The sequence below is a fragment of the Mirounga leonina genome, unplaced genomic scaffold, assembly GCF_011800145.1.
Source record: "Mirounga leonina isolate KUSES-001 unplaced genomic scaffold, KU_Mleo_1.0 Mir_114, whole genome shotgun sequence".
Classification (NCBI taxonomy): Eukaryota; Metazoa; Chordata; class Mammalia; order Carnivora; family Phocidae; genus Mirounga; species Mirounga leonina.
In genome coordinates, this window is record NW_023270265.1 from 15,837,427 (window position 1) to 15,862,314 (window position 24,888).

Consider the following 24,888-nt stretch of genomic DNA (forward strand, 5'->3'; position numbering starts at 1 on the left):
TTAAAAGTTGGAAATGGCAGTCTTCTAAAATGATATAGATTCTATGTATGTATATTTCACAATTCAAAGAGCATAAAAGAAGAATTGGGTCATTAAAAAATAATCGTCCAAGTTAGGGGCAGGTGAGGTAAGTGGCCTTCCATGTCCCTTCAGACCATGAGAACCTCTGATTCTTTAAAGGTTGATGCCATTTGATACATTTGTTTTTTCATTCATTCCTCATTCATTCACTCAACAAATACAAGTGTGTACCTTGTGCAAGGCTAAAGAATGAATTACACAATGGGCAAGGACCTCCAAAAGAATAGAAAGATTGAAGAAGAGGGATAAGGAGGCAGATGAGGGAAGAAAAGTTCTAGGTGGTACTCTCCAGCTAGGGTAGGTATGGTAGCTGACAGCCAGGCTAGAAACTCCCCAGAACGAACTCCTTACCTCTTTCTTTAACCTTCTTTCTGTACTTCCCTCTTGGTCATTCTTCATTAAAACTTTGACTTGAATGACTACTATAAACCAGGAGCTCATAGTCTAGTAGGAGAGAGGAAGAATTAGAGAGGCTGAAATGTGGATCATTACAATTCAGTTTAAAGGAAGATTTAAGGCTGACTTCTTGGAGGTCTCTCAGAGTAGGTATTGGTCAAAGCAGGATAAGCAAAGTTACAGAGCAGTTTGGAGTTGCTGTCACTTAGTGTGGAGCAGGGAATGAAAGGAGATGAGACTTGAGGCCCAAGGCAGGAAGTGAAGCCCTGTAGGTCCAGCTAGCCAAGTGGGTCTCTTCTGGGGGAGTTTCTCTTCTAGCAACTTGGTTGTTCTCTTTCATGGGATCATTGCCTTCCAAACTATGCCCTAAAAACCTTTATGCAACTCATCTTAACAAACTGTTTCACCCCTAAGGTGATTTTTAAGGCTCTCCTGGAGGCCCATTCCAGCCGTATCTTCCACATCTCTTGGATGAAACTGCACTGTCAATAAAGCAGCTACTTGCTGTTCCCTGAGCATTCTGTGCGTTGCAGCTTCCACTCCGTCATGTAGCTCTGCCTCTGCCCTCCTTGCTCCCCCTAATCCCCGTCATACACAGAGCCTTTACCTCCTTAAAATTCTAGTCCAAGTATGGCCAACTGGAAGGGTTGTGACTTAAAATCTGGATTTTTGGTTTCTCTTGGAAAATCAGGAGCTGGTATGCCTGGGCCCGAACCTCTGCATGGCAACAAGTGTCTGAAACGCAGTTTACAGTGCGGGTCACTCTGGCTTAGCTGCCTGGCCTCTATAGCCTTTTGGGTTTCCATTTCCTAACCTAGTAAATGTCATCCCTTTCGCGATCCCTTCCTTCCTGCCTTCCTGTACTAGATGTAAATTCTCCCAATTTGAATGGCAATCACCACCATGGTCATCACCTGTTTCAATATTACTTTAAAAAACAATGTAACTTACCTTTTTTTCTCCCAGTCTTTTATACATGGCCAGTTCTCAACAAATTTTTATTTCCACAACAAAATGAAAGCACTCTGCCTCCCTAATATGGAGTATAAATACTGTTTGTGGTTATGTGCTTCTATTTTGAAGAGGGACTCCTATTACCTGTCAAAAAATTCATAGATTCTTAAATTTCCCTTAGAAACTTACTACATGGTTCTTGCCCTTTATAGGCATCCCTTTCTCTGTGAGAGTCTTGACTCAACTGAAGTAAGAGAACTCACCTTTAAATTTATGGGAGTAATACCTTTGTCACTGACAATTTTAGGTTCTATGTATTAGCTTTTCTGCCTCTGGCAACCTAAGAAGCTAATCAGTAAATTCTTTTTTTTTTTTTTTTAATTATTTTTTAAAGATTATTTTATTTGACAGAGAGAGACACAGCAAGAGAGGGAACACAAGCAGGAGGAGTAGGAGAGGGAGAAGCAGGCTCCCAAGGAGCAGGGAGCCTGATGTGGGGCTCAATCCCAGGACTCTGGGATCATGACCTGAGCCGAAGGCAGACGCTTAATGACTGAGCCACCCAGGCGCCCCCTACTCAGTAAATTCTAAACAATGTCCCAGGCTCCATGCTAAGCTCTCTACCTGCATTAGTTCATTTAATACCCTCCACAACTCAACCATAGGTATCTTCTTGAATTTACTCAAGGGCAATTTTTCAAATTGCCCAGTTGCAAGGTAATTAAGATGTAAACCTAAGTGGCTGACCCCAGAGCTGTCTTCATCATTAAATCCTGCCCACCCTTAGCAAGGAATAGTATTCTGTATCTGACGTAGACACCATTTTATGCAAGCACATCCCTACCCTCCAGTAATGGGTTATAGCAGCGGTTCTCAAGTGTGTCCTGGACCAGCACGTCAGCATCACCTAGGAGCCTGTTAGAAATGTAAATTATTTGGCTACAGCCCAGACCTGATGAATCAGCAATTCTGGGAATGGGCCCAGAAATGTGTTAACAAGCCCTCCGGGGGATTCTGAAGCACCCTGAAATTGGGAACCACTGGGCAGAGGGTCCCGTCTCTGTGCTTGCTTGCACAGCACCCTGTACTTGCTTTCCTGGTTTCTCAGTTCCTCTACTTGACTACTCATTTAACCAAAGTTCCTTAAACTAGGGCTGCCTTGGTCAGTTTTATTTCTACCATACTTACAAAATGACTGAATGAATGAATGTGGCAGGCAAAGAAATTTAACAACACCCCTTATTCATTAGTGTAGGGTGAATGAAATTTCAGCGATACTTAAAAAAAACAACCTTGGAGCTTTTTTCCTTCCCAAGTAAAACATCCAGATTGTGTAAGAAAGGAGGCTGCCAGAGGAATAAAAGGATTCAGTTTAGTAAACCTGAGTGATGATGGAAATTCAGCAGAGTATTGAGGGGCAGCGTATTTTCATAGGAGACTGTATTCAGAGGCTGTGCCTATCAGATTCACATTCTCCTGTAACTCAATTTCTAGTAGGGGAACACATCCTTTGATTCATTAACTTAAAGCAGCTGTGGTATTTTCCTCTCATAAGACGGTCATAAAAGATGAAGGTTGCTGCAGTGCACGTTAGTTACTACAGAAGGCTACCATGGACTGACCTAGTTTTAGGGCTCTGAGAAGAAATGCACACCACAAACTGGGAATACATAAAAATCTGGAGTATTTGCTTTACTTCTATACAGAATATGGAAGTCATTCAGGGTAAAAACATAAATTATGAAATCTAACAATATACAGAGGTCTTTCTGTTGCAAGTTGCTGTCAAAATTGGCAAATTCTTAAAGTGGTGTTGGTCCCAGTCAGAAGTTATTCCAGACACAAAACTTCTATAAAACTGATGACAGATCCTCAAAATGGCCCTACAGCCATGTCCCTGCTACAAAGTGACTTGGCTGTGATTAATAGGACACTTGCTAAGTGGTCAAAGATCAAGTCTTTTGTAAAAGATAATTGCAATCACCTCATACTCACAAAACACTTTGTGGATACTTTGTTGGATGAAACTATTGTCAGTGAGACCATCTTCTATGACTTGCACTCAATGCAAAGCCAGGAGGGAGGCAAAGTTCAAGCTTGAGGAAATAAAAAACGGGCAAATCAAGTGATTCTTCCAAAAGCCGTGATTTTAGGTGTTATGTCATTAAAACCATTTTCCAGGAGCAAAATAAACAGAGGGTAGTAGTATGCAAAATATTCCATTTTGTTTTATTTTTATAGATAACTGTCATTAATACAGCAGGAACTGGTATGATTATAAAAGATACAAAAAAATCAGAAGAATGTTAGCATTCAATAGAAATTAAAACCTGAGCTGAAGGCTGATCAGAAAGTCTGACACTTGGCACTGTTCTGATAAAAGTTAAGAAACGTGTATGCTAGACTTCATAAATAATTCGTATTAACTCAGAGAAAGTTAGCGTACATTTCAAAATCTACACATGGAGCTACAAATGCACCAACACTTGAATTAAATGACTTTCACTGTTGACAAACATTTAAGATAACCAGTGTTACCTAAAACTCCCCAAGGGGGAAAGCAGGGAAGTGCGTAAATTGTAGATTTCTAATTAACAAGTTGAGGTGTGTTGGTATATGGTTTAATTATTTATTCATGTAGATCTAAAAGGCTAGCTCAGTTTGTCAGAGTATAAGAGAATACCAAAATACAAATGGGGATGGATCAACATAAGCCCACCCCAACTTCTGGAAAACAAGTGACACAGTGTAACACCACCTCAAAGAACTGTGCTTCTAAGAATAGGAGACTTGTGGTCTAATTCAGTTCTCACTTTGGCTTCTAGACTCTCTAAGAATTTGGTGTAAAAGAGGGAAATTCAATTCCTTTAATTAATAACTATCCATAAGCAGAAGGGGGGGAAAAAAAGCTAACAGAGTGATGGGGCTTTGTTGATTAAAAATCTTCGAACATGAATACATGTTAATATGTTGAATCTTGAGTCATACTTACAAACCAATGGTTAATATACTACAAAACTTTACAAACATAAAATCTCCTCATCGGTTGCAGAACTTCCAAACTAATGGGATTAATTTCTTCTCCCTTTTAATTACTCCTTCCACAGGAAGTCCTAAAGCTGAGGAGTCATCAGAATACCTGCACTTTTACATCTGTCATCAAAACATGGTTGTTTTTGTCAAAATGATGCAGGAAGCAGTATCACATGAGGTCAAGGGTCTTATATTCTCTCAAAACATAGTTTCAGTTTTTTGTACTCCAAGTTACATCAAAAAAAAAAAAGGATGAGAACAGCTGGACTCATAGTTTCTTTCAGCCCAATGTCATTACAATGTCTCCATGCTAGGAAAGGATATAGTATTTAAGTGCTCTATTACAAAATATCTCCAGTTCTAAAAGAGATAGCTTTTATTTATTTATTTTTTAAAGGCCAAAGCAGTGCCCTTTCCTTAGCGGAGACCAGCCACTGACTTCCTACCTGTACCAGCTTTCCAGGATGACACTAAGTGAGTTTTTGACCTAATATTTTTGCCCCGGGTTTTACGAGGTTTCTCTTCTTTGTGCACCTTCATGTGCTGCCTAAGATGAGAGCTCTGGCTGAAGCATTTGCCACATTCACTGCACTGGTAGGGCTTCTCCCCTGTGTGGGTTCTCTGATGTTGAATAAGGTGGGAACTCTGGCTGAAACATCGGCCACACTCATCACACTGATAGGGTTTTTCTCCAGTATGAATTCTCTGGTGCTGAATGAGATTTGAGCTCTGTTTAAACCTTTCTCCACACTCATCACATTTATAGGGTTTTTCCCCGGTATGGATCCGCCGATGCTGAATGAGGTTAGAGCTCTGAAAGAAACTTTTCCCACAATCGGTACATTTATGGGATTTCTTTCCAGTGTGAATCTTCTGGTGTTGAAAAAGAGTTGAGCTCTGACTGAAACTCTTTTCACATTCAGTACATTTATAAGGCTTCTCATCCAGGCTTCTTCTCAGTCTACTCAAGCTTGAGTCAAATCGAACAGTCATTCCCCATTTTTGCCGCTGCCGGCCTGTTTTGCGTGGGTTCTCATAGGCTTTTCCTTGGCTTGAGCTCCGAGAAATACTTCCCTTTGGTTTTCCTAGCCGCATGGTTATGAGCCAAATGTATTCTTAAAAGTCTGCTCTCTTCTTCTGAAGTTTCACTTCCTAGAGCTACACAGCTCAATTTTCTGTGCAGAAGAAAAAAATAAAAGCCAAAGTCAATCACTCATTATTGTTATTATTCAACTTTAACCCATATTATTCAGTCTTCAACCCACTGAAACTGCATCCATGTGTAAATTAAAAATGTATCCAATACATATGAAAACAAAGATAATTCTGGGGGGGAAATACTTGCAAAATAAATCTAATAATTCCCAGGGTTTCAACTTAATAAATATACCCAAATTTTGACCAAATTTACCTATGGAGTTTTTGTCTGTTGGGACAGGATAAAAGTGATAATGTGAAGTATAAGTTTTTATTAAGCATTATCAAATGATATAACTGAAGGATTAAAAGGTGGAGACAACATAATATCCTAATGGGAATAGAAGAAATAACTGAAAAGACAATCAAAATTTGGGTAATAGACTATCATTACATTTTAATATTTACTCCCCTGTTAAAATTCTACTTACTTACTGGTGACTATTTAAGGCATCCGAATTAGAAAGAATGACAAATCATACTACTTTATTAAATTATTTTTGTTTATCCTTACTTGTTTCGCCATTCTACTTTCACAGCATGGATACAACTTGGCTCTAACTTTGTAGCATTAATCGTTTAGAAAGTAAGAACTACCCTATAAGGAGTGGCAAGTTTCTGTGAGTCAATTCAGTAACACTGGATAAGAAAAATGTAAATGAAAAGATGCTTTTTTTTCTCCCCTAGATTCTAATAACCCAAGAAAGAGGACAATTCTCTGAAAACTTGAAACAAGTGAATTGTTTCTGGGGAAGAAAAAAAATTCAGAAGAACTTTTACTGTAAAGTGGAATGAAACTGAGTAGAAACAAAGGGTAGTGAGTAGAACACAAGAAGAGGAGGAGAAAGTAAGTTTACATGCAAAAACAGAAGTTTTAAAATACCCAAATGCTGCAAAAATTCAAAAAAAATTTTTCATTTATTTACTTATAAGGTTATTTAAAATAATGGCCATAAACAAACAAGCCACAAACTCTAAATAGGTGATAATGTGGGATAAGCTAGGTTGAAAAAGTAATTAAATTATTGAAACTATCTTCCACACCCTGTGTCAGGAAGTAGACTTTAAAATGGGAATAATTACCCTGAGTCTCTGCATAAAAGCTTATAAAGCAAATAACTGAAAATACAGATTACATCATTGTTCTTGCCTTTCCTTCATCTTTTTGTATAATTCAGACTCCAAACCTGGTAGTGCTGAGGACCTTATTTGGATATTTAATAATTATCTCTGTTGTAATTATGGTTAAGTATCAGAAAGAGCAAACTGCATACAATACCAATCACCGAGAGAGCACCGCTCATTAGCTTTAGTCAATATTTGCAGAGTATAATTACAGAATATTTATCTATTTACAGAATATCTGTTTCAAGGAGACATTTGTTAGGTACGTGGTGTTGATGTTCAAAAAACAGCTATAACGGGAATTATACATCGAAAAAAACATTTATTTTTTAATACTATGTAAGTCAGACCTGGTAGGAAACTCTGAGACTATGTAATCCACCTAGAACACTACAGATGAGGGAATCATACTAAGAGGCAGCCTTCGTGGTATGCCAGACACTGTTCTAGGATATTTAATTCTCATAGCAGCTTCACGCGATGCTCTTCATTTTACAGCTAAGGAAAGGCAGGCGGACTTCGGCCAGGCCCCCAACCCCTAGCAGCTCGATCCTAGAGCCTGTCCTCTCGGCGGCAGAACTGACGTGCAGCCACAACTTTCAACACCAAGTCCTGCGCCGTGACCCGGGCTCAGCATAATTTCTCGGCAGGTGCGGGTATTACGGTAGACCTGAGCGATGGGAGCTGCAGTCGTGCGAGCACGCGTACCCGGAATGAACCTGCTTTCTCCTACATAAAATCGGGAGGACAATAAAGCTGCGACATCCTCGGGGTGTCAGAGGTGTAAAGGAGTCAGGATCTGCAGCTCGCTCCTAACAGCCCTGTGCTACCCAAGCATTTGTTCGAAGTACTTAGTCCTGAAAAGAGGCGGCGACGGCCGGCGTGGGCACTGCGGCCCGACTCGCAGCAGCCCCCGCGCAGGCCTCCGCCCTCCCCAGGCCTCCGACGGCCGCTCCTCGCAGGCCGGGCCCGCCCAGCTCCCTCCGCCCCCGCCCCCGCCCGGCGCCGAGGCTTCCTAGCGGCTCGGGGAGCGGGGGCGCAGGTCTGCCCCGCCCCGAGACGGCCAACCGGCGCCCGAGCCGCCTCCGAGCACCGGGCCGCGCACCCCCGGCCCACTCACCGCGCAGCGGGCCGCCCGCCGCCGCCTTGGCTCGCTCGCTGGCTGGGCGCCCCTCGCGCCGCCGGAAGTGCGGGCCTCGCCGTCAGTCGGCGCCGCGCGGCCGCTCTAGGAACGTGGCGGGGCCGACCCTCTATGGTGCTGGGCCCACCGGAAAGAAGAAACCCTTCGTTTCTTCTTTTTGTTTCGCTCGCCCGCCGCGCCGGGGGCATCCCGAGGTTCCGCAGCATCACAAGACCTGTGGCCCGGTCCCTTTGTGCGCGCGCCATGGCCTCCGGGGCCAGCCGACTGCAGCCTGGTCAGTCGGGGCTTTTGAAAGGCAGTACCGGCCTGCCCAACCCCAAACGTCATTCTCTCTAAAGTATTGAGCACTTATTAATTATATAGAGGTACTCTGGAGAGCTGAAACTGTTATGATACAGTCACCTGTGTTAAAAAAAAGTTTTTTTTTTTTTAAGATCTCAGTTGGCTTTGTTAAGCCATCATGAATGGGCAGCATCCCGTCTAGGAAGTGGAGATGTTCCAAGGAGTTGTATAAAATGGAAGTTTAAAAAAAAATTTTTTTATTGTTATGTTAATCACCATACATTACATCATTAGTTTTAGATGAAGTGTTCCATGATTCATTGTTTGTGCATAACACCCAGTGCTCCATGCAGAACGTGCCCTCCTCAATACCCACCACCAGGTTAACCCATCCTCCCACCCCCCTCCCCTCTAGAACCCTGTTTGTTTTTCAGAATCCATCGTCTCTCATGGTTCGTCTCCCCCTCCGATTTCCCCCGCTTCATTCTTCCCCTCCCGCTACCTTCTTCTTCTTTTTTTTTCTTAACATATATTGCATTATTTGTTTCAGAGGTACAGATCTGAGATTCAACAGTCTTGCACAATTCACAGCGCTTACCAGAGCACATAACCTCCCCAGTGTCTATCACCCAGTCACCCCATCCCTCCCACCCCACCCCCCACTCCAGCAACCCTCAGTTTGTTTCCTGAGATTAAGAATTCTTCATACCAGTGAGGTCATATGATACATGTCTTTCTCTGATTGACTTATTTTGCTCAGCATAACACCCTCCAGTTCCATCCACATCGTTGCAAATGGCAAGAGCTCATTCCTTTTGATGGCTGCATAATATTCCATAAAATGGAAGGTTTTTATAGGAAGGAGGGTGGGACAAAGAGTTATTAGCAAAAGAAAAAAAATTGTTACATTTTGGTGGGGAGGGAGGGAAAGGCAGTTTTTGTCATAAGGATGAACTCATTAGTGCCCTAAGGAAATTTCAGATGTTACAAGGCCACATTCCTGGGATAGGTTGAAACTAACTAAGTCTTGGTTTCCTATGGGGGGGTGGTGAGTGGCGGGGGCAAATGACTCCATTTTGGGCTTCTTTAACACCTTAATTTTCACCAAAAAGCCTCTGGAAGAGGGAAATGATCATACTCTACAGATAAGGAAACCGAGGCTTAGAGAAGTTTGCTCAAATTCCCACAGTGTGTTAAAACGTGAAAGATCAAGGATGAGGTGGAGGGGGGCTTTTCGGAACCAGAGTCTCCTGATTTTCAGCGTACCCCCCTCGTTTCTCTTTAATAATGATCTCTCCTGGTTCTCCTCTCTTACAAGCTCCTCTTCCACCAGCCTGGCAGGTGCTGGGTCATCTGACCTCTCTTGCGTTCTCTGTGCCCTCGTTATCCTGTAGAGCTGCTCCAGTCTGACGGCTTCAAATACCAACAGTATATGCTGAAGACTCCTGACTTGGTAACTCTAGTCCGACCCTCGGATGCAAATATTATTGAACCCCAGAGCTGTGTATCCAGTTGTTTACTCAGCTGCCATTTGCATGCGTGATGGACATCCTGCACCTCACCTGCGCCAGCACAAAGGAACTTCTGACATTCACCCAACCTGTTCCTTCAACAGTCTTCATCCCAGCAGTTGATAGCAACTCCTTCTTTCTAGTTGCTCAGGCGAAAAATCTGTATGTCATTGTTGTGTCTTTTTTCACCCAAAACCCAAACCCAATCCAGTCCTGGATTCTGGTGTCTCTGTCTTCAAAATATATCCAGAATTGAGCTGCTTTCAATACCTTCACTGCTATAACCTCCACCAAGCTGCTGTCATCTCCTTGTTGGCTGGGGCTTCTCTGGGAAACCACCCAGCAGGGACCAGTGTGCCCTTGAGCCTGGTTGTATTTGAAGAGCTCATTCTAGGAAGAAGGGCGTACACACGTGACATGGAAAAGCCCCGTCTCAGCAGGGAGCCCTGCTGCACTTGGCAAGAACGCGAGCGAGGCTGGTCACATGTGTGGTCCAAGTGCAGTAACAGCAGTGGTCCATCTCCCACAAAGGGACCCCGAACAATGGTTCTGTCCACCAAGCCTGAGACTTTGCTTTCTGTTTCCTTTGGGTTCCATGGGAAAGGAAACTCTGGGGATTCCCATTCCTGGGTTTGCAGAAAACATCTTTGTTAAAAGCGTGACCAGGACCATGCCCCACCCTGCATGCTGTGAGTCCAGGGGCAGGTCAACAGCTGGCTTTCTTCCAGGCAGTCTCAGCTTGTGGGGCCGAAACACAGCACGTGTACATTTGCTGTTTTTATACTTAAACGGCTTGGCTCTCACTGCATTTCCTGCTTGATCACGGCTGAGGGACTGAGGCAGGGGGGCTGTTGCCCACCCGGGCACCTGAGAAGGATATCCCGCTCCTTCTCCACAGCTGCAGGGTGCCTGCGTCCTGCTCACCCTGGCACACGTTGTGCCTTGCTGGCTCCTCCGCAAATCACCTGGTCAGGCTGGATAAGCCTTGTGCTTTGTTTCCCTGGGACTAAAGGACCAGATGTATCCTGGGTGAGCACAGAGGGAAGGCCTTTAATCCATTTTCTGGTAAACATTCCTGCAGGTGGCATATGGCTATCACATGAGAAAAACAAGCTGTTTTTTTGGTTCTTTCTGATAATTTGTTCTGGGCAAACCACCCTGTTTTTCCCGAGTCCAGTCCTTCTTTTGCAATCATGTAGATTTCATCCTGTGTTTATTATTTTCTCTGGTTCCTGAGACCTGGCCTGGGAAGACAGTCCTGTTTTAGGAGAGGACATTGACTCACAGGAATCTGCACTTTGTTTTTGGATGCTTTTATTGCCTGAGATACTAGTTAGTGAGGGAGCATATGAGAAATACTGTCAGCTCTGTAGAGAGAGGAAAATAGAGCTCCCACATAAACCAGCAGAAAACCACAGAGCCTAGCAGAGAAAGTCTGCAATTGTGGTGGCACGGTGAGCTGAATTAGCAGCTTTTCAAATTGCCTCTGAAAAGCAAATATACTGTTGATAAAAAGATTGGCTAACTAACCCCTAGGATGACTGTAGAAGTGTACATTTCTCTCTTTCCTGTGTAACTTACTTGTGATTTTTCTTAGCTATGATATTCAGAAGTTAGTTTTGATAATATCTATTTCAAAAGTGATGCTTATCTAGGCAGGCCCTAAATAATATTGAAACAGTTGCAAAAAAGAAAAAAAATCCTAAACATGAAACAACTGTAAAACAAAACCAATGAGTGCTTTTAGAGGGGCTCCTGATCTGATAGCTTCCCATGTGCAGGGCCCCATCCTGCTCCTAAGCTGGCAGGTGTTTCTCAGGCTAGAAAGCCACCTATTCCAATCTGGGCTCAGCCTTCAGGCCTCCTTCCAGGGACCTACACCATCTCTATCCTCTGTTGGTCCCCTGACCCTCCCAGGTATCCAGCCTGCTTCTCCAATTGAGGATAACGCTGAACACCTCCTATTGAGGTGAACCGTGGCTCTGTCTTTGTCTGGCAAAGGACTGAGCACCAGCCTAGCAAGATTACTGCCGAATAATGGATTGGCAGTTGAACTAGACCTGAGCTTATAAATATGGGTTGGGGAGTAGAACAACCTGGGGAAGCCTGTTTGATTTGTTTTCTACCCTCTCTGAGGTGCTATTGCTGTCCCATCTGAGCCCCTGCCTGGAAGATTCCTATGGCCCTCCTGATGCTGAGATTCTGTGAATCAGGGTGATCCTATTGCTCATCCTCCAGGCTGCCCACAGACCCCACCAATGATTCTTCCTCTGTGCCCTTTGGCTGCCTTTGTCCTCAGACCCCACACTAGTCCTCAGGACAGGAGTCATGTTGGGGTCCAGAGCAGCAGGCTGTGGCTCAGCTTTGGCCCTTTTGCTAAATGTGGCCACACATGTTGTAGGATAAAAGTTTTGCAGGTTAGAGCTGGGAGTCAGGGTGGACACATAGGCAAAAAGAAGGCTTGGTCCGAACTCCTTCAGTTCAATACAGCGCACCTTTATTGAGCTCCTAGGAAACTAGGAAAGGGAGGGAGAGCAGAGATGACAGATACTGCCGGGGATCTCCCTGGGGCACTGCTGCATGTCTCTGTGACAATGGAGCTAGGCCAGGGAAATCCTGGCATGAAGTTCACCTGGAACAGTGGCTCCACACAGCATGGCTGCTCCCAGGCTCTGCTCTTTATGGGTGCCAGGAAGGAGCCATTGCATGGAGCAGAGCTGGACTGTCTTTTATATTTGGAAGACTTTACAGTTCTTCTCATTAAATCCACTATCCACAGGCCCCAGTGGGAAAAGAATTTGGTCTTTAACTTGCTCTGTTTTGGACAAACACTTCACATGACCAATGTAAACTGTTGCATAGTTTTGCAAAGGCCTTCCCGTTCATTCCAGAAATTCTCCATCAGCTGACAAATCCAAACTGTTCTGGCCGCAGGGAATTCAAAGCCCTTTCTCCTCAAATAGATATTTCTCCTCATTGTGCCCCCTTGACGGGAAGTGTAGAGAGTGAAGGAATAAGCCCAGGAAGAGCAAGAGGCACATGGGCATCCAAGGGACAGCTGTGATGGGGACTGAGCATTGCCTTCCTGAGCCACTGCCTGAGCCACGGACTCTGCTGCGCATGGGCTGGCACCCTTCCAGTGCCATGTGGGCCTCCTCCTCTATGTGATCGAAGTGCCATGTTACCTGCAGCAAGCTCCTTATAAGAATTCTTCAGGTCCCAAGAGAAAGTTAGAAGCCAGTGCTGCAGAGAGACGACAGGAGGCTCATGGTCTTATCCTGGGTCTGACCTCTGCTGCCAGGGTGCTAGGCTGCGTGATGCTCACAGGGTGGCATCAAAGGCTTGGAGGCCAGGGATGCCACGGGGAAGTGAAGGCCAGAAGCAGGGCACATCCCATACCTGCTGGCAGCCCCTGTTTTTCCCAGCACAGTCTTGAGTAGCAGCATGAGGGGAGGCCGGACACGGATCTCACGGTTCACGTGGATGAGGAGGTCAGGGGTTCCTGGCCAGGCAGAAACTCTGGGCCCAGGCACTGGGAAAGCAGATAGGGCGCACACCCCATGGGCGCGATCAGGTACTGCTCTCCTGAGCAAGAGAGGTGTGGCACGAACAGGACTGGCCGCGCCATCCAGCCACATAATGTGGCCAGTGCCCCAGCTTCAGGGCTGCTTACTGCCCAGGCAAGCCTCACACATAGACCCCACCGAGCAAATTTGTGGCTCCTCAGGCCTGGCTCTGGGCCCGGTGAGTGCTCAGCTTGGAGCCAAGAGCCAGGGACACGGGGCGCATGGTACTCAGGCAGATAGACAGGTAGAAGCGCGGGGGCTTGATTCCCCAGCCGGTGGCTCTCAGTCCGTGTGACCAGTCAGGGCCCGGCCCCCCACACTCAGTGCGCACTGGCGGTTGGGGGGCTTCCGAAGAGGCCGGCGCTGGCTGGCTACTTGGCCTCCACCAGCTGCTCCAGGCGCTGCAGCATCGTCAGACGCAGGGCTTGGAACCTGGAGGGAGACACAGCCAAGAGGACTCACTGACCCCGGAGGACACAAGGAGAGGGCGACAGAGCGAGGGAGCACATAGATGGCTGGGCCAGTAGGCCCAAGGCTGATTAGCGGCCACCATCTCTCCTCCGCCAAGGAGAGGGAAGAGCCAGGCCTGCACCCTGCAAGACCAGCGGCTTCGAGGAGCAGTCAGGGCTGCAGACCCTGTCAAGCTTCAAATGCGGAATGTGCTGTTTCTCTTCCCAAGGTTCTTCGGTACAGAGAGGAGCATGCTGGAGGGGACAGGGTGGCCGAGCAGGGATCGGGAAGCCTGCGTTCAGGCTCAGGCTCTTCAGTGACCTGTGCCGCAACCTTCCTTGCCTCAGGCCTCGGTTTCCCCTCTGTGCCCCGAATGGACTGGCCCGGTGACCCCCAGGTCCCCTTCCAGCTCCCAGACCCTACAGCCAACTGCATGGTGGACTGTCCCCTCTGACTGGGGACACTCTGCTGACTTCCCGAATGGGGCCTCACTGCACATTTGGAAGGCTGGGGTGGGGACCGGAGGGAGGGCTGTGGCTTTCCAAAACTCATTCAGCCAGAAACCGGAAACCAAACCAGTCCCTCGACGGCAGGCCCTCTCACAGTGAGCAGACTGCCTCCTTCCCTTCCTGGGGGGGACTCCGCCCCTGGCCCCGGCTGAGTGCCCCACGTGTTCCCCCTACCCCGTCCTTCACTCTGCAGAGGGGCAGGCCAATCATTGGCAGGTACAGCTTGGCTAGCCTCACCCAGCCAGGCCTGGCTGGAGCTTCCCCAGGAGCCCGGAGCTGACACCTGCTCACCTTTCCATTGAACACGTCCCCTGCACCTGAAACGACCAGCTGACATAGAAGGTTCCAACAGCCACTGCTTTTTGGCAGGCTGAGAATTCCCACTAGCAGGAAAGGCCCAGACCAGGCTGAATGTGCCCTGAGCAGGCCCTCTCCTCGGTTGCTCCTCCAGGGCTGTGTCACCAGCAGTGCTCATGACCCTGGTCCAGCGCCCACCCGCGCTCCTGCCTGACTCGCCCGAGCTCAGTTGCAACAGCGGCGCCCCTCCCGTGCTGCTGAGGTGCTGAAGCCAGAGGGGCGGTGTGCCCTGCCTCCTGACCTTTCTGCAGGCTGTCACCCCAGCTTGCCCTCACTACCGGGGGCAGGCCTCCCTGAGCCGGGCCAAGCGCCGTGGCCTGGAGGAGGGGAGAGCTTGCCCAGCCCCGGCCCGGGGCTCTGCCCTGCGCACTGGCCCTGGCGTTCAGGACCCCCGACTGGCTCTTTGTGCTGCTTACTTCGTGGTCAGTTTGATTATTTCTCTTTCCTCCTCTTCTTTTAATTTTTCAACAAAACTGTCCAGCACCGGCATTTCAAATTTAATGTACTGAGCGACCTAGAAAATCCAAGAACATTTTAATGTGCTTTAAATTAGAATCCAAAAATGTGTTTTCTTTTCCTCGGGGCCTCCACAAGCAGCCGATTCAGCCATGTCTTAGAGCCAAGGAAATGGCTGCCCTTCCCCCCACCCACGCCCAACTCTCGCTCTGTACTAGGACGGAGGACAGAAAAGCCCATTCTCGCCTCACAGCCTATTATCCCTGGGAGGAAAGCCGAAGCTGGAGATTAGGAAAAGTATTCAGTAGAGAGCAGAACCACACTGGGTCTTCTCCGGGGTGGGGGAGGGGAGCGCTGGGAACGCCATTGTTTCCAACCGTGGAATGAAGCCGCGCTAGTCTGTGAATGGTCCGAGGGGTGCAGGGTCACTGGCCTTCACCTTGGGTCCCAACCCTAGAGGCCTTTTCCGTGCAAGGGAGCTCGGCAACATGCTCCTTCCTAGCCCAGGACGCAGGCTGTTGTGGGACTTAGCCACGTTTCCCTTCCACAGGCCCGGGGAAGGCCCTAGTTAAGGGGCCCTGGTGTGGGTCTTTAGTGTAATGACAGCCGAACACACTCTAACAAAGGAAAAGTTTCTACGTGCCTGAGGGGGAAGGCACAGGCAATGGTTTTTTACGACTCAACTTCCTTTTTCCCCTAGGCGGGTGGCTGGGGCTGGTGGTCCTTGACAGGAGGAAGGAGGGCCGGAGCCATCCCTGTGCTGGGCCTGGGGCCCTTTAGGACAGCTGTGTGAGCCGCCACTCCACACGGCTCTGGCCAAGCTCATCTTCAGAGCTCTTGGGAGTCCCCCATGCTGTCGTCCAGCCCCTCCCTCAGGAGCAGGCCTCCCTGAGCCTCAGCCCAGACTCACATCGTGGGGAACTTCCTCGCCCAGGTCGGCTTCCATCAGGAATATCCTGGCGATCTTTTCACATGGCCCGTGCAGGATTCTGGAAATCAGTGGGTACTCACAGTCTTTTAATTTTGTTCGCTCTGAAAAAGAAGGCCATTTATAAAAGTCATGGGCAGTAGGATTGCCCCTCTCTGTTCCAGGATGGGAATGTGGTGGAAAATGGATGTCCAGGGGGCCCGGGAACCTTCTCCAGACCTTGAAGAGAAGGTTGCCCTGAATGATGTGTGATTGTGGCATTCAGCAAAGACAGGTCAGAGAGGAACGGGAGCCCAGGGAGTAGGAGAGAGGGGAGGGTGGACACGGGGAGGCCGGGCTGCTCAGTTACCATGGAGCGGAACCCTGCACAGAGGGACATGTGGGTTCTGCAACCGTTCTCAGGGGGTGAGGGGCTTCAGCTCCAGCTCACAGCCCCTGACATGCACCCCCAACCCTTCCCAACTGAGTGCGGTTGAAGACAGTGGCCTCCCTTGTGAGTTTCGCGGGATTCTGGAAGGGGCAGCGACTGTGCCTGGGTTTGGGCCTGGCAGAGCATTCACGGTGGCCCTCAGAGAAGGAGCATGGTCAGTGAGCTTGCCACATGGACAGAGACTTTGGTCTTTATGATCCGGGAGCACAGGCAGACACTTACCCCCAGACTCGTGAACAATGTAGAGCGCAAACTCACTGGGGCCGTTTTCCACCTGTACAGACAGGAACAGGAAGTCAGACCAGGGCTTTATGAGACAAGACAGGAAGGGATCCCTGGCAAGAACCACACCCCAGTGCTGTGCGCACAAGTCCCCAAAGATCCTCCCCTCTCTCTGCTTAAGATCCCAGAGATGCCGCATCAGCAGAGGAAACTTTTGCTAGACCTTCTAACCCAGGAACCACCAGCAGCTTCCCTGGCCTTTGCCAGCTTCCCCAACAAGACAGCAAACTGCCAGCATCCCGGAGCAGGGCCGCTCATAGCCAGACTTACTCGGAACTTGTTCAGCAGCAGGGTGAGCACGTGCACAGTTGTCATGGTGCTGTTGACCCTCACGTTGGTCACGGACCCATAGGCAGGAGTAAACACCGAGGTCTGCAGAGGGAGGTGGGCTGTTCAGGGCAGGGCCAGAGGGACACGGAGCTGACATCACGCAGGGTCTGGGCACACTGTCAGCCAGACAGTCTGGGGTGACAGGTGACCCTGGGCTCTGGAAGCACCTGTGCCTGTCCAACACAGATCGCACACAGCTGTGCCCACATCTGGTGCACTTGGAGAAGCCATAGCAACTCCTGTCTTACAGAGGCCTGTGAGAAAGATGCCTCCAAAGCTATCAGGGTCAGTTCTCTGACCCTAGGAGCCAATCCCATGGAAGTACTTCACAGGGCGTGTGGGGACCAGTCTCCTTCTCACTCTTTCTTTGGCTCAAATTGCCAAGTGTCTGTTGATTCTAAGACCAAAAGTTCTGGAATCTGTCTGCTCCTCCCTATTCTCCCAGCAGTAGAGGTTCTCAGTTTACACTGCATCAGCGTCCCACCTCTCCCCTTCCAATCTCAGCGCTTTAGTCTTGGTTCCCAGGCCCAGACTCCTGAATCAGAATCTGCATTTTGAGGAAACCACCAGATGATGCTCTCCATATAGTACAATTTGAGAAGCACTGTCTTCTGGCATAGTTCTAGTTAGAAGTATCTGAAGGCATCCCATAGCCTCAACAGTACCACTGCTTCCTCTTCTCACTGCACACGTGATACAATGATTCTCTCCCCAGTGCCCTGGGGTCCAACCACACAAGCTCTTCACTGTTTGGGGGGAGGGGGCATTATACTCCTGCAGGTATCTTGCCTTTGCCTGTGAGACCCATATAGACAGTCAACCAGGGCATCATCTGAGGCTTAATAAGTCCTCAGTGAGCACTGGCCAGGTTATAGACCTGCTAAGCACTTCACCTAAAATCTTTGACTTAATCCTTCCAACAGCTTTTTGAAGGACCCTTTTAAGAAAGGACATAGAGTCTTGGAGAGGTCAAGTAGCTTGTCACGGTCACCCATCTAGGAAGGGCAGAGCCATTGGAAACCCCATGCTTTAGCCCCGTGGCACTGAGATCTCCCTGTGATTCTCACTTCCCTAAGGTGAGCTCTTCCTCACTTTCCAAAACTAAATTCAGATTTACACATTCCTCCTCTATGGTCCTAGCTCTCCTTTCCCCAGGATATAACTGGGGCTCAAGAACATGAAGGACTCGCTCAGTGTCCCCAAGTACCGGAGTCAGACTCAAACCCAGACCTGCCTCTTCCATAGTCGCCATGCCGAATGACTCCGGATTACACAGAAAGCCAGACTAGGCTTTCAGTCCCCAAGAAATATGGAATAGAGGAGTCAGGCTGTTTCAAGGACAAGAAAGGTCTTGTCAACAAGACATTATTAGTGTTGCTTCTGGCTGGAGCCTTTTTTTCAAGATGATGCTGACCAGCTCCAAGTACGAACAAAGGCCCCCTGGCTGCTATGCCATCTCTAACCACAGTGGTTTCTCCCTGGTAGAACACATTTGAATCTAACAGCCCAGGACAAAGCAATGGGACAGGTACCAAGGTTTACTGAGTCTGGAAATCACATCAACACTACTGTGAATCAGAATAGTTTTGGAAAATGGTTGAGTGAAGTAATAGTGCGCAGTTCTAAGAAATAAAATCCAGAATAACAACCTCAGGAAGCCAATTCTAGGTATTTTTTTTTTAACTCGTTGCCTGTGATTCAAGTACCTTGTTACCTGATTTCTCAGGACACGGATTCCGAATGCACTGCCAAGTAAGAGGGAGAAGGAGCCCTTTACTCAGCCAGGAGATGGGAATCAGCTGTCCAACATGCCTAAGATACTAGTTCACATCCTGGATGTCAGTCAGTTTGCCTGGAGGAATGAACCCACCTTCTGTAGGTAAATCTGTCACTGGGAGAAAGAGCCGCTCTGACTGGATTACAGGCTAGTGGGTTGAGTGTCGAGCTGGCTGAGGAGCCCTTCTTGCCAGAGTGGCTCCCATGGATAAAAAGCTGTGACAAAAGTCCTCATTGTTCATTTCTGTTCATTCAAAAGTCTACAGAGTGCTCAGACATCTCCATGTCTCTAGGGCATTTGCAATGACTACAGTAAGGTTGAATGTGCTTAGAGATGAATGATTCCCTTAGAGGAGGGGGTAAATGCGCTGGAGATAAGCTCCGCTATTTGTTACCTTGAGTCATGGATCAAAAGCTTCCTTTTTTAGGATCACAGAAATACGAAGAACCTAAACTCATGCAAATATTCTTTTAAAATGTTTGAATAATTCCTCAAAATAGCATATACATAGCTAATATACTTACTGAACACTTTACAGACGAAACCCCTTTGGAACAAGTTTTAAAGAATATCCAAGTCAGATTGTGGGTCCTTTGGCTAATCTAAACGATTCTTAATCTCTACTTAACTTCAACCCTGCCCCCTCTAGGGAAACTACTCTCAAATAGTCCTGGGTTTCCCTGCACTTAGCAAGGATAACCTAGTGTCACCCGTGAACATTCACTGCAAACCCAGCCCAGAGTGGAAGGCGGCGGTGGGGAGGGGGGGGTGCCCTCTTAGTAAGGCAGGGTCCCTTCTGCTTGCCTTGCTGAATTCTTCACCCCAAAGTCCAGGGTACTCCCCAGAGCACTTGAATGGCCCCTGGCAGGCCGAACCTGGGTAACTGTTCTTCAGGTCTGACCCTGAGAGCTGCCTTTGCCAGGCCCCCTCCCCCTCCCGTGAGTCATCGCCTATCAAGATGGGCATCTGCTTCAACTGGAAACCTCTGCTTCCATTTCCCAGTGCTGCAGGATGTGGCCCTGTTACAGGACACTCCATCCAGGGCCTCACCCAAATTGCCACTCCTGCCATTTATAGAAACAATCAACTTCTCTTTTACAGTTTGGTTTGTTTAGGGACTGAAGTCATCTGGGGAAGGAGATCTTTTCCTCAGGTCAGTACAATACATACTCGGACAAAAGGCTAAGTGCTGGGAACCAGGAGTAGTGCGGGTTCTCTGGGGCCCAGAAACACGTGCCCCTGGGCACACCATAACCTAGGGCTTGCTCTATCCAGGGAGAAGGCCAGCAGCACATCACGTTCCCATGAAACCATCTGTCGAGCTCGGGTGGAAACCTCAGAGAAAATTGCCTAATTAGACATAAACTTGGCATTACTTTCCAAAAATCCATGCAACTTGTGAAAATGGATTGACAGTGAGTATGTGTTAAAAAACAAAACAAAGCAAAAAAACAAACCCAACAACAGGCTTTGGGGTCACCAGCTGGAATGTGTTGTGGGGTTTTTTGTTACTTTGATGTGACTTTGGGCAAGCTATTTCTCCTCCTGAGCCCATTTATCGGTGAGGACGCAGATATGACACACCAGCACACAGGGCCACGGTGAGGGTGACCTCTGACAAGACTCTGGTGGGGCCTGGCCTTCAGAAGGTCAACAGCTGCACCCATGCTTGGGGCCGCCTTCCTGTGGCCTCAACGTCGGGGCCCAGGGAGGAGGCCAGGCTGGAACATCACCTTGTGGTTGTAAAAGTGCCCATTGATGGAGAAGCGATGTCGCCGGATCCTCTGGGCCTCGCCGGGTGCGCGGGCCCGGGGCCTCCTCTGGATCACACAAGCTGCGTCACTCTTGGTCCGCATCAGCTGGGGCGTCTCCTCGTCCTCCTCCAGGGGCTCTGTAGTGAGGAACAGGTGAGAAGGTCAGTCCGGGGCGGAGCAAAGGGGCCAGAGAACTGCCATGCTGCGGCGCGTGGGGCTTGGTTCCCTGGAGCTTTGTGGTCACACCCCACTGCGGCAGACGGTGATGTGAAGGCTGTTTCCGGGACAGAGCTTGGGTGATGCCCACTTCGCAGACAGGAAAGGGGGCCCCAGACAGGACCACCTGTGTCTCCATGCCGTATGGCCACGGCCTGGGCCTCCGTCTCTGGGCGCCCTGGGCAGCTCCTCGGCAGCCCCACCCCTGTCCTCTGAGCCCCCACTGAGTGTGAGGGGAGGACATAAAGAGGACAGATGAGTAGTCTGGACTCCAGAGTGTGAGGAAGATGCATCCTAGAGGCCCACAGGGCCAGGAGGGTGCCATGCTTGCTGTTGCTGTTCTCTCCTTTCTATAAAGCAGGCGACTCAGGCAAATTACGTCAAACAATGTCACCTCTGCAAGCTTCTGCTTCCTTTTTCTGTAAGGGGGCAGCTGAGGAGAACGCCTTGTACTGAGGAGGTATTTAGCAAGTGTTGCTCCTGAAGACAAATAAAGCCACTCTGCGCTCCTCCACATAGCTGGTCTTTCTTTTTTCTTTTTTAGAGAGGGGAAGAGAGAAAAAGAGGGGGTGGGGCAAAGGGAGAGGGAGAGAGAAAGAATCCCAAGCAGGCTCCACATCCAGCAGGGAGTCCAGCCCGGGGCTCGATCTCACAATCCTGAGGATCGTGACCTGAGCTGAAATCAAGCATTGGACGCTTTAACCATCTGAGCCAGCCAGGTGCCCCAACACAAAGCTGTTCTTCAGAGATAGTGGTCATGAGCCAAGCCCCTTACCCCGGCTGAGAGAGACGGGGTCCCAGGTAGCTTGAGGCCCCGCTTACCTGAGCTATGTCTGGAACTCTCGGCTCTGGGTGCTGTCTGAGTACTTGGCTCCTGGGCAGGGACCCTGCCATCCTGAAGAAGTGGCTCCTTTCTGAAAAGACAGTCAAGGTGCTCATGCAGGGACAGAAAAAAGTAGCTCAAGTCACAGAGAAGAGGCTGGTGGCCTCTGAGGACGGGACACAGGCAAGAAGCAGGGCCGACCGAGGTAAGGCTCTACTTCACACCGAGTTAATGGAAAACACTGAAAGAAAAGCAAAGGATTGCCGGGGTGTCTGCCGGAAGGAGAGGGAGTGTACCCCGCAGACCTGAGTGGCATTGTCCCTGCTGCACAGACACACGGACATACGCCATGTGCCCATGCACTCCTGGGCACCAGGCTGAGGGAGGCGGTGTGTGCGGCTGAGTGCTGAGCGGGCTCTCCGGGCTTCCCTCAGGCCTGATGGAGAGTCAGGCAGGGGCAACCTCGAGGGGCCAACCTCTGGGCCTCTGGGCCGGGCGGAGTCCAAGCCAGGGAAGCTGGCGCCGGGCCGGGGAAGGGGATGTGTGTGATGGGAAGTAGCCCACAGCGTGAGGGAGCCAGGGAGGGGCAGGCGAAGAGCTGAACCCAGGCTGGGAGGCCTCTGAGGGTCCTGCTGTCTGGCCACTTCTGTGGCTGCTGCCCCCCTGGGGAGTGGGACCCTGAGTCCCACTCGTCGCCTTTCTACGAAGCCCGTCCAAACGTTATACTCTAAGTCTGTATGGGGCGCACGGGGGGTGTCAAGCTGCCCTAAGTGCCCTCAGAACAGCAACTTTGCTTGAATTTTTGAAGGGGAAAAGGTTTCACATTTTCGCCTCTTGGAAGGATTCATTACATGCAGAAGCGAGCAAAATTCAGCAGCTCACTGCCCTTTGTTGTGGGGGAGGCGCTGGGAGGAGGCAGATGTTCATTAAGCGGTAAGGTAGGAAACGGTTTCATCACGATTAAAACATATTTCTGATACTAAAATAAACCTGATATTAAGCTCTAATAAATTTATAAAACCAAATTCTGATATTAAAATGAAAGTAGAGCAGTAGGAGGTTAAATTTGTGTGAATTTTTAAGGTAGAACAGGAGATGCCAAGAAATGTTTGTTTTGCCCAGGATGTTGGGAGTCCCCCGGCCACAGCTCCTTTCCTTGCAGATAAGGCAGCTCCTGTGAATGTATGAGAAACACAACTGGTGTTGGGAGTCTGGAAAATCCTCTAAGAGTGAGATGATTCGGTCATCATCTAGAAAGACCACTGTTGGCAGGTGAGGCCACGGGCTTAGCAGTCACGGGGTGACAAGGATAGGGCGGGCTTGTGCTCTCATGTGCCCCATTCGGGAGCAGGGCTTTGCCCTGAGACTGAGGACACCACCCCCTGGACACTCCAAACAGTAAGCACGGGTTCAACAGGTGTCAAGGAGGGCACCTGGCCCTGCCTCAGCCAGCCCAGCACTCACAGGGGGCAGCCGGGCTGTCCGGGTGTCCAGGAGGCTGAGGAGAGGTGCACTCGCTCCCTGTCGTCCTGTATCTGGAGCCGGATAGGCCGCCTCAGTCCCCAGGCAATGTTGAGAAGTCCCTCGATGATCAAAGCGCCTTCTTCCTGTGGGGAACCCACACAGGTTAACCTCTTTCCCCACAGCAGCCCTTCTCAGGGGTCACTGCCCACCCTCCCTGAGCCCCCCTTAAGGCCCAGCCCCTCCCCCAGGGCACTCCCCTGAACACTCTGGCCCCAAACACACCTCTCCTCCTTGGGGTCCCGTCCTCCCCTGGGGGAAGGCACACGAGCCTCTATGTGCTCAAGGCGGGAGGCCATGGGGCTGACCAGAGGAAGCCTGAGGCATGCCCTTCCACCGCTCAGTTCACGTCGGGTCAGGGGCATGGCCTGGGACGGAGCGGCTGAGTCAGGCGTCCCACAGGAACCCAGCTGTTCTCCAGCAAGCACACCCACACGGGTGAGGAAACACGTTCCAGAGGAGCCAGGCCACATGGACACTGGTGCCAGGTAGGGGTGCCTTCCCGTACCTGGGGAGGGGGCCCCACGGTCACCAGGTCCCACTGCGAATGTGCTCAGGGCACTGGGTTCCATGCCCACCAGAGCAGGGGTGGCTACTCCTCAGAGCTGTGTCTCAGCCTCGCCCTTCTCCCCTCACTGCTCCCCATTGCCACAGGAACCACTCGAGTGGGCTGGTCCACCCCGATTTCTAAGCTGCCTTCTTTCCTGAGGGCCAGTCTTGCTTTTCTCACCACCTGCATGTTACCAGCCTCCACATCCCACGACTCGCGTGAACACTCCGAATAGCTACAACAGCTCTCGTTCTGAGTCCCCAACCAGCCTTGATCTCCCAAGGTCTGCAGATGGCCCAGCTACCACCCTCCTGCCAAGCCCTGAGGTCCTAATTGACGGAACTCTCCAGAGGCACCCTCAGCCAGTTTCCCCTCCCCCCCCTCCAGTCTCTGATTCTGTTTCTGACCTCTTTCAGGCTCTTGTGTATGCGTGACCACAGCCAGGCTCTCTGCGCGCAGCCGAATCGCCCCATGCGTGTGCCTGGCCAGGCTGCTTTCAGAACAGCTCTCAGCCCCACTTTCCCCAGATCCTTCCAGCTACCTGCTCCTAAGCTGCTTTGATACTAGCCTTTTGGCAATGAACGTTAAACATCATTCTCCCGTTGTTATGTATATATGTATGTATTTTTTGAGCACTGGGTGTTATACTCCCATTGCTATCTTGTGCACCACTTTAGATTTACAAATTGCATTTCTTTCTCCTTATAGGCTTTGAAAGCCTTGTGAGAATAAGGGACCTTGTAGAAACGTCTTCGTATCCCCAGAAGGGCTTACCCAGAAGGGTATCCTGCAGCATTGATTTCATGGTAAGTTAGTAATCGCTTAAAACATCCTGCTATCTACAGAGAAAATAGTTCCACTCTGTTCAAGGTTATCAAAAATACACATAGCTTTCTGGAATGACCTTGTACTGTTTGTTAAAAAAGAAAATGACAACAGTAAAAGCAGAGCACGTTTTGATGACCACTGAGGTTACACGGCCACAGACATGTAACTAACACTCCCTACAAAGTTAAGACTGGATTGATTCCCTGGAGTTAAAGGGCAGTAAGAAACCCCAAAGTGGGGTTCGGTTCTTTGTTTTCTGTCTTGGCCTCAGATGCCTCTGTCAGAGGTCAACATGCGGGGCGCCTGGGTGCCTCAGTTGTTAAGCACCTGCCTTCAGCTCAGGTCATGATCCCAGGTCCTGGGATCGAGCCCCACATCGGGCTCCCTGCTC

At 49.3% G+C, this 24,888-nt stretch overlaps 1 protein-coding gene and 1 long non-coding RNA gene across 5 annotated transcripts in view; both read right to left on the reverse strand.

Moving 5' to 3' along the window:
• Window positions 1-3,634: 3,634 nt before the first annotated feature.
• Window positions 3,635-8,174, reverse strand: LOC118023031. The gene is made up of 2 exons (XR_004682641.1): window positions 7,907-8,174; window positions 3,635-5,639 (listed from the first exon to the last, which is right to left on the reverse strand). It is a non-coding gene; the product is annotated as an uncharacterized LOC118023031 (long non-coding RNA).
• A 2,722-nt stretch (window positions 8,175-10,896) lies between these two features.
• The window catches only part of RASSF4 (Ras association domain family member 4), a 33,176-nt gene continuing 19,184 nt past the window's right edge, over window positions 10,897-24,888 (reverse strand). For 3 of the 4 annotated variants that reach the window (XM_035024104.1, XM_035024113.1, XM_035024121.1), the window contains 8 exons: window positions 23,063-23,205; window positions 21,598-21,689; window positions 20,539-20,696; window positions 16,969-17,070; window positions 16,639-16,690; window positions 15,969-16,090; window positions 15,019-15,116; window positions 10,897-13,718 (listed from right to left, as the gene is read on the reverse strand). In XM_035024104.1, coding sequence (XP_034879995.1) covers window positions 13,658-13,718; window positions 15,019-15,116; window positions 15,969-16,090; window positions 16,639-16,690; window positions 16,969-17,070; window positions 20,539-20,696; window positions 21,598-21,689; window positions 23,063-23,205 — 828 coding nt within the window. In that variant the 3' untranslated portion in view covers window positions 10,897-13,657. The remainder of the gene's footprint in view (window positions 13,719-15,018; window positions 15,117-15,968; window positions 16,091-16,638; window positions 16,691-16,968; window positions 17,071-20,538; window positions 20,697-21,597; window positions 21,690-23,062; window positions 23,206-24,888) is intronic. The other variant, XM_035024130.1, reaches the window with a different exon arrangement.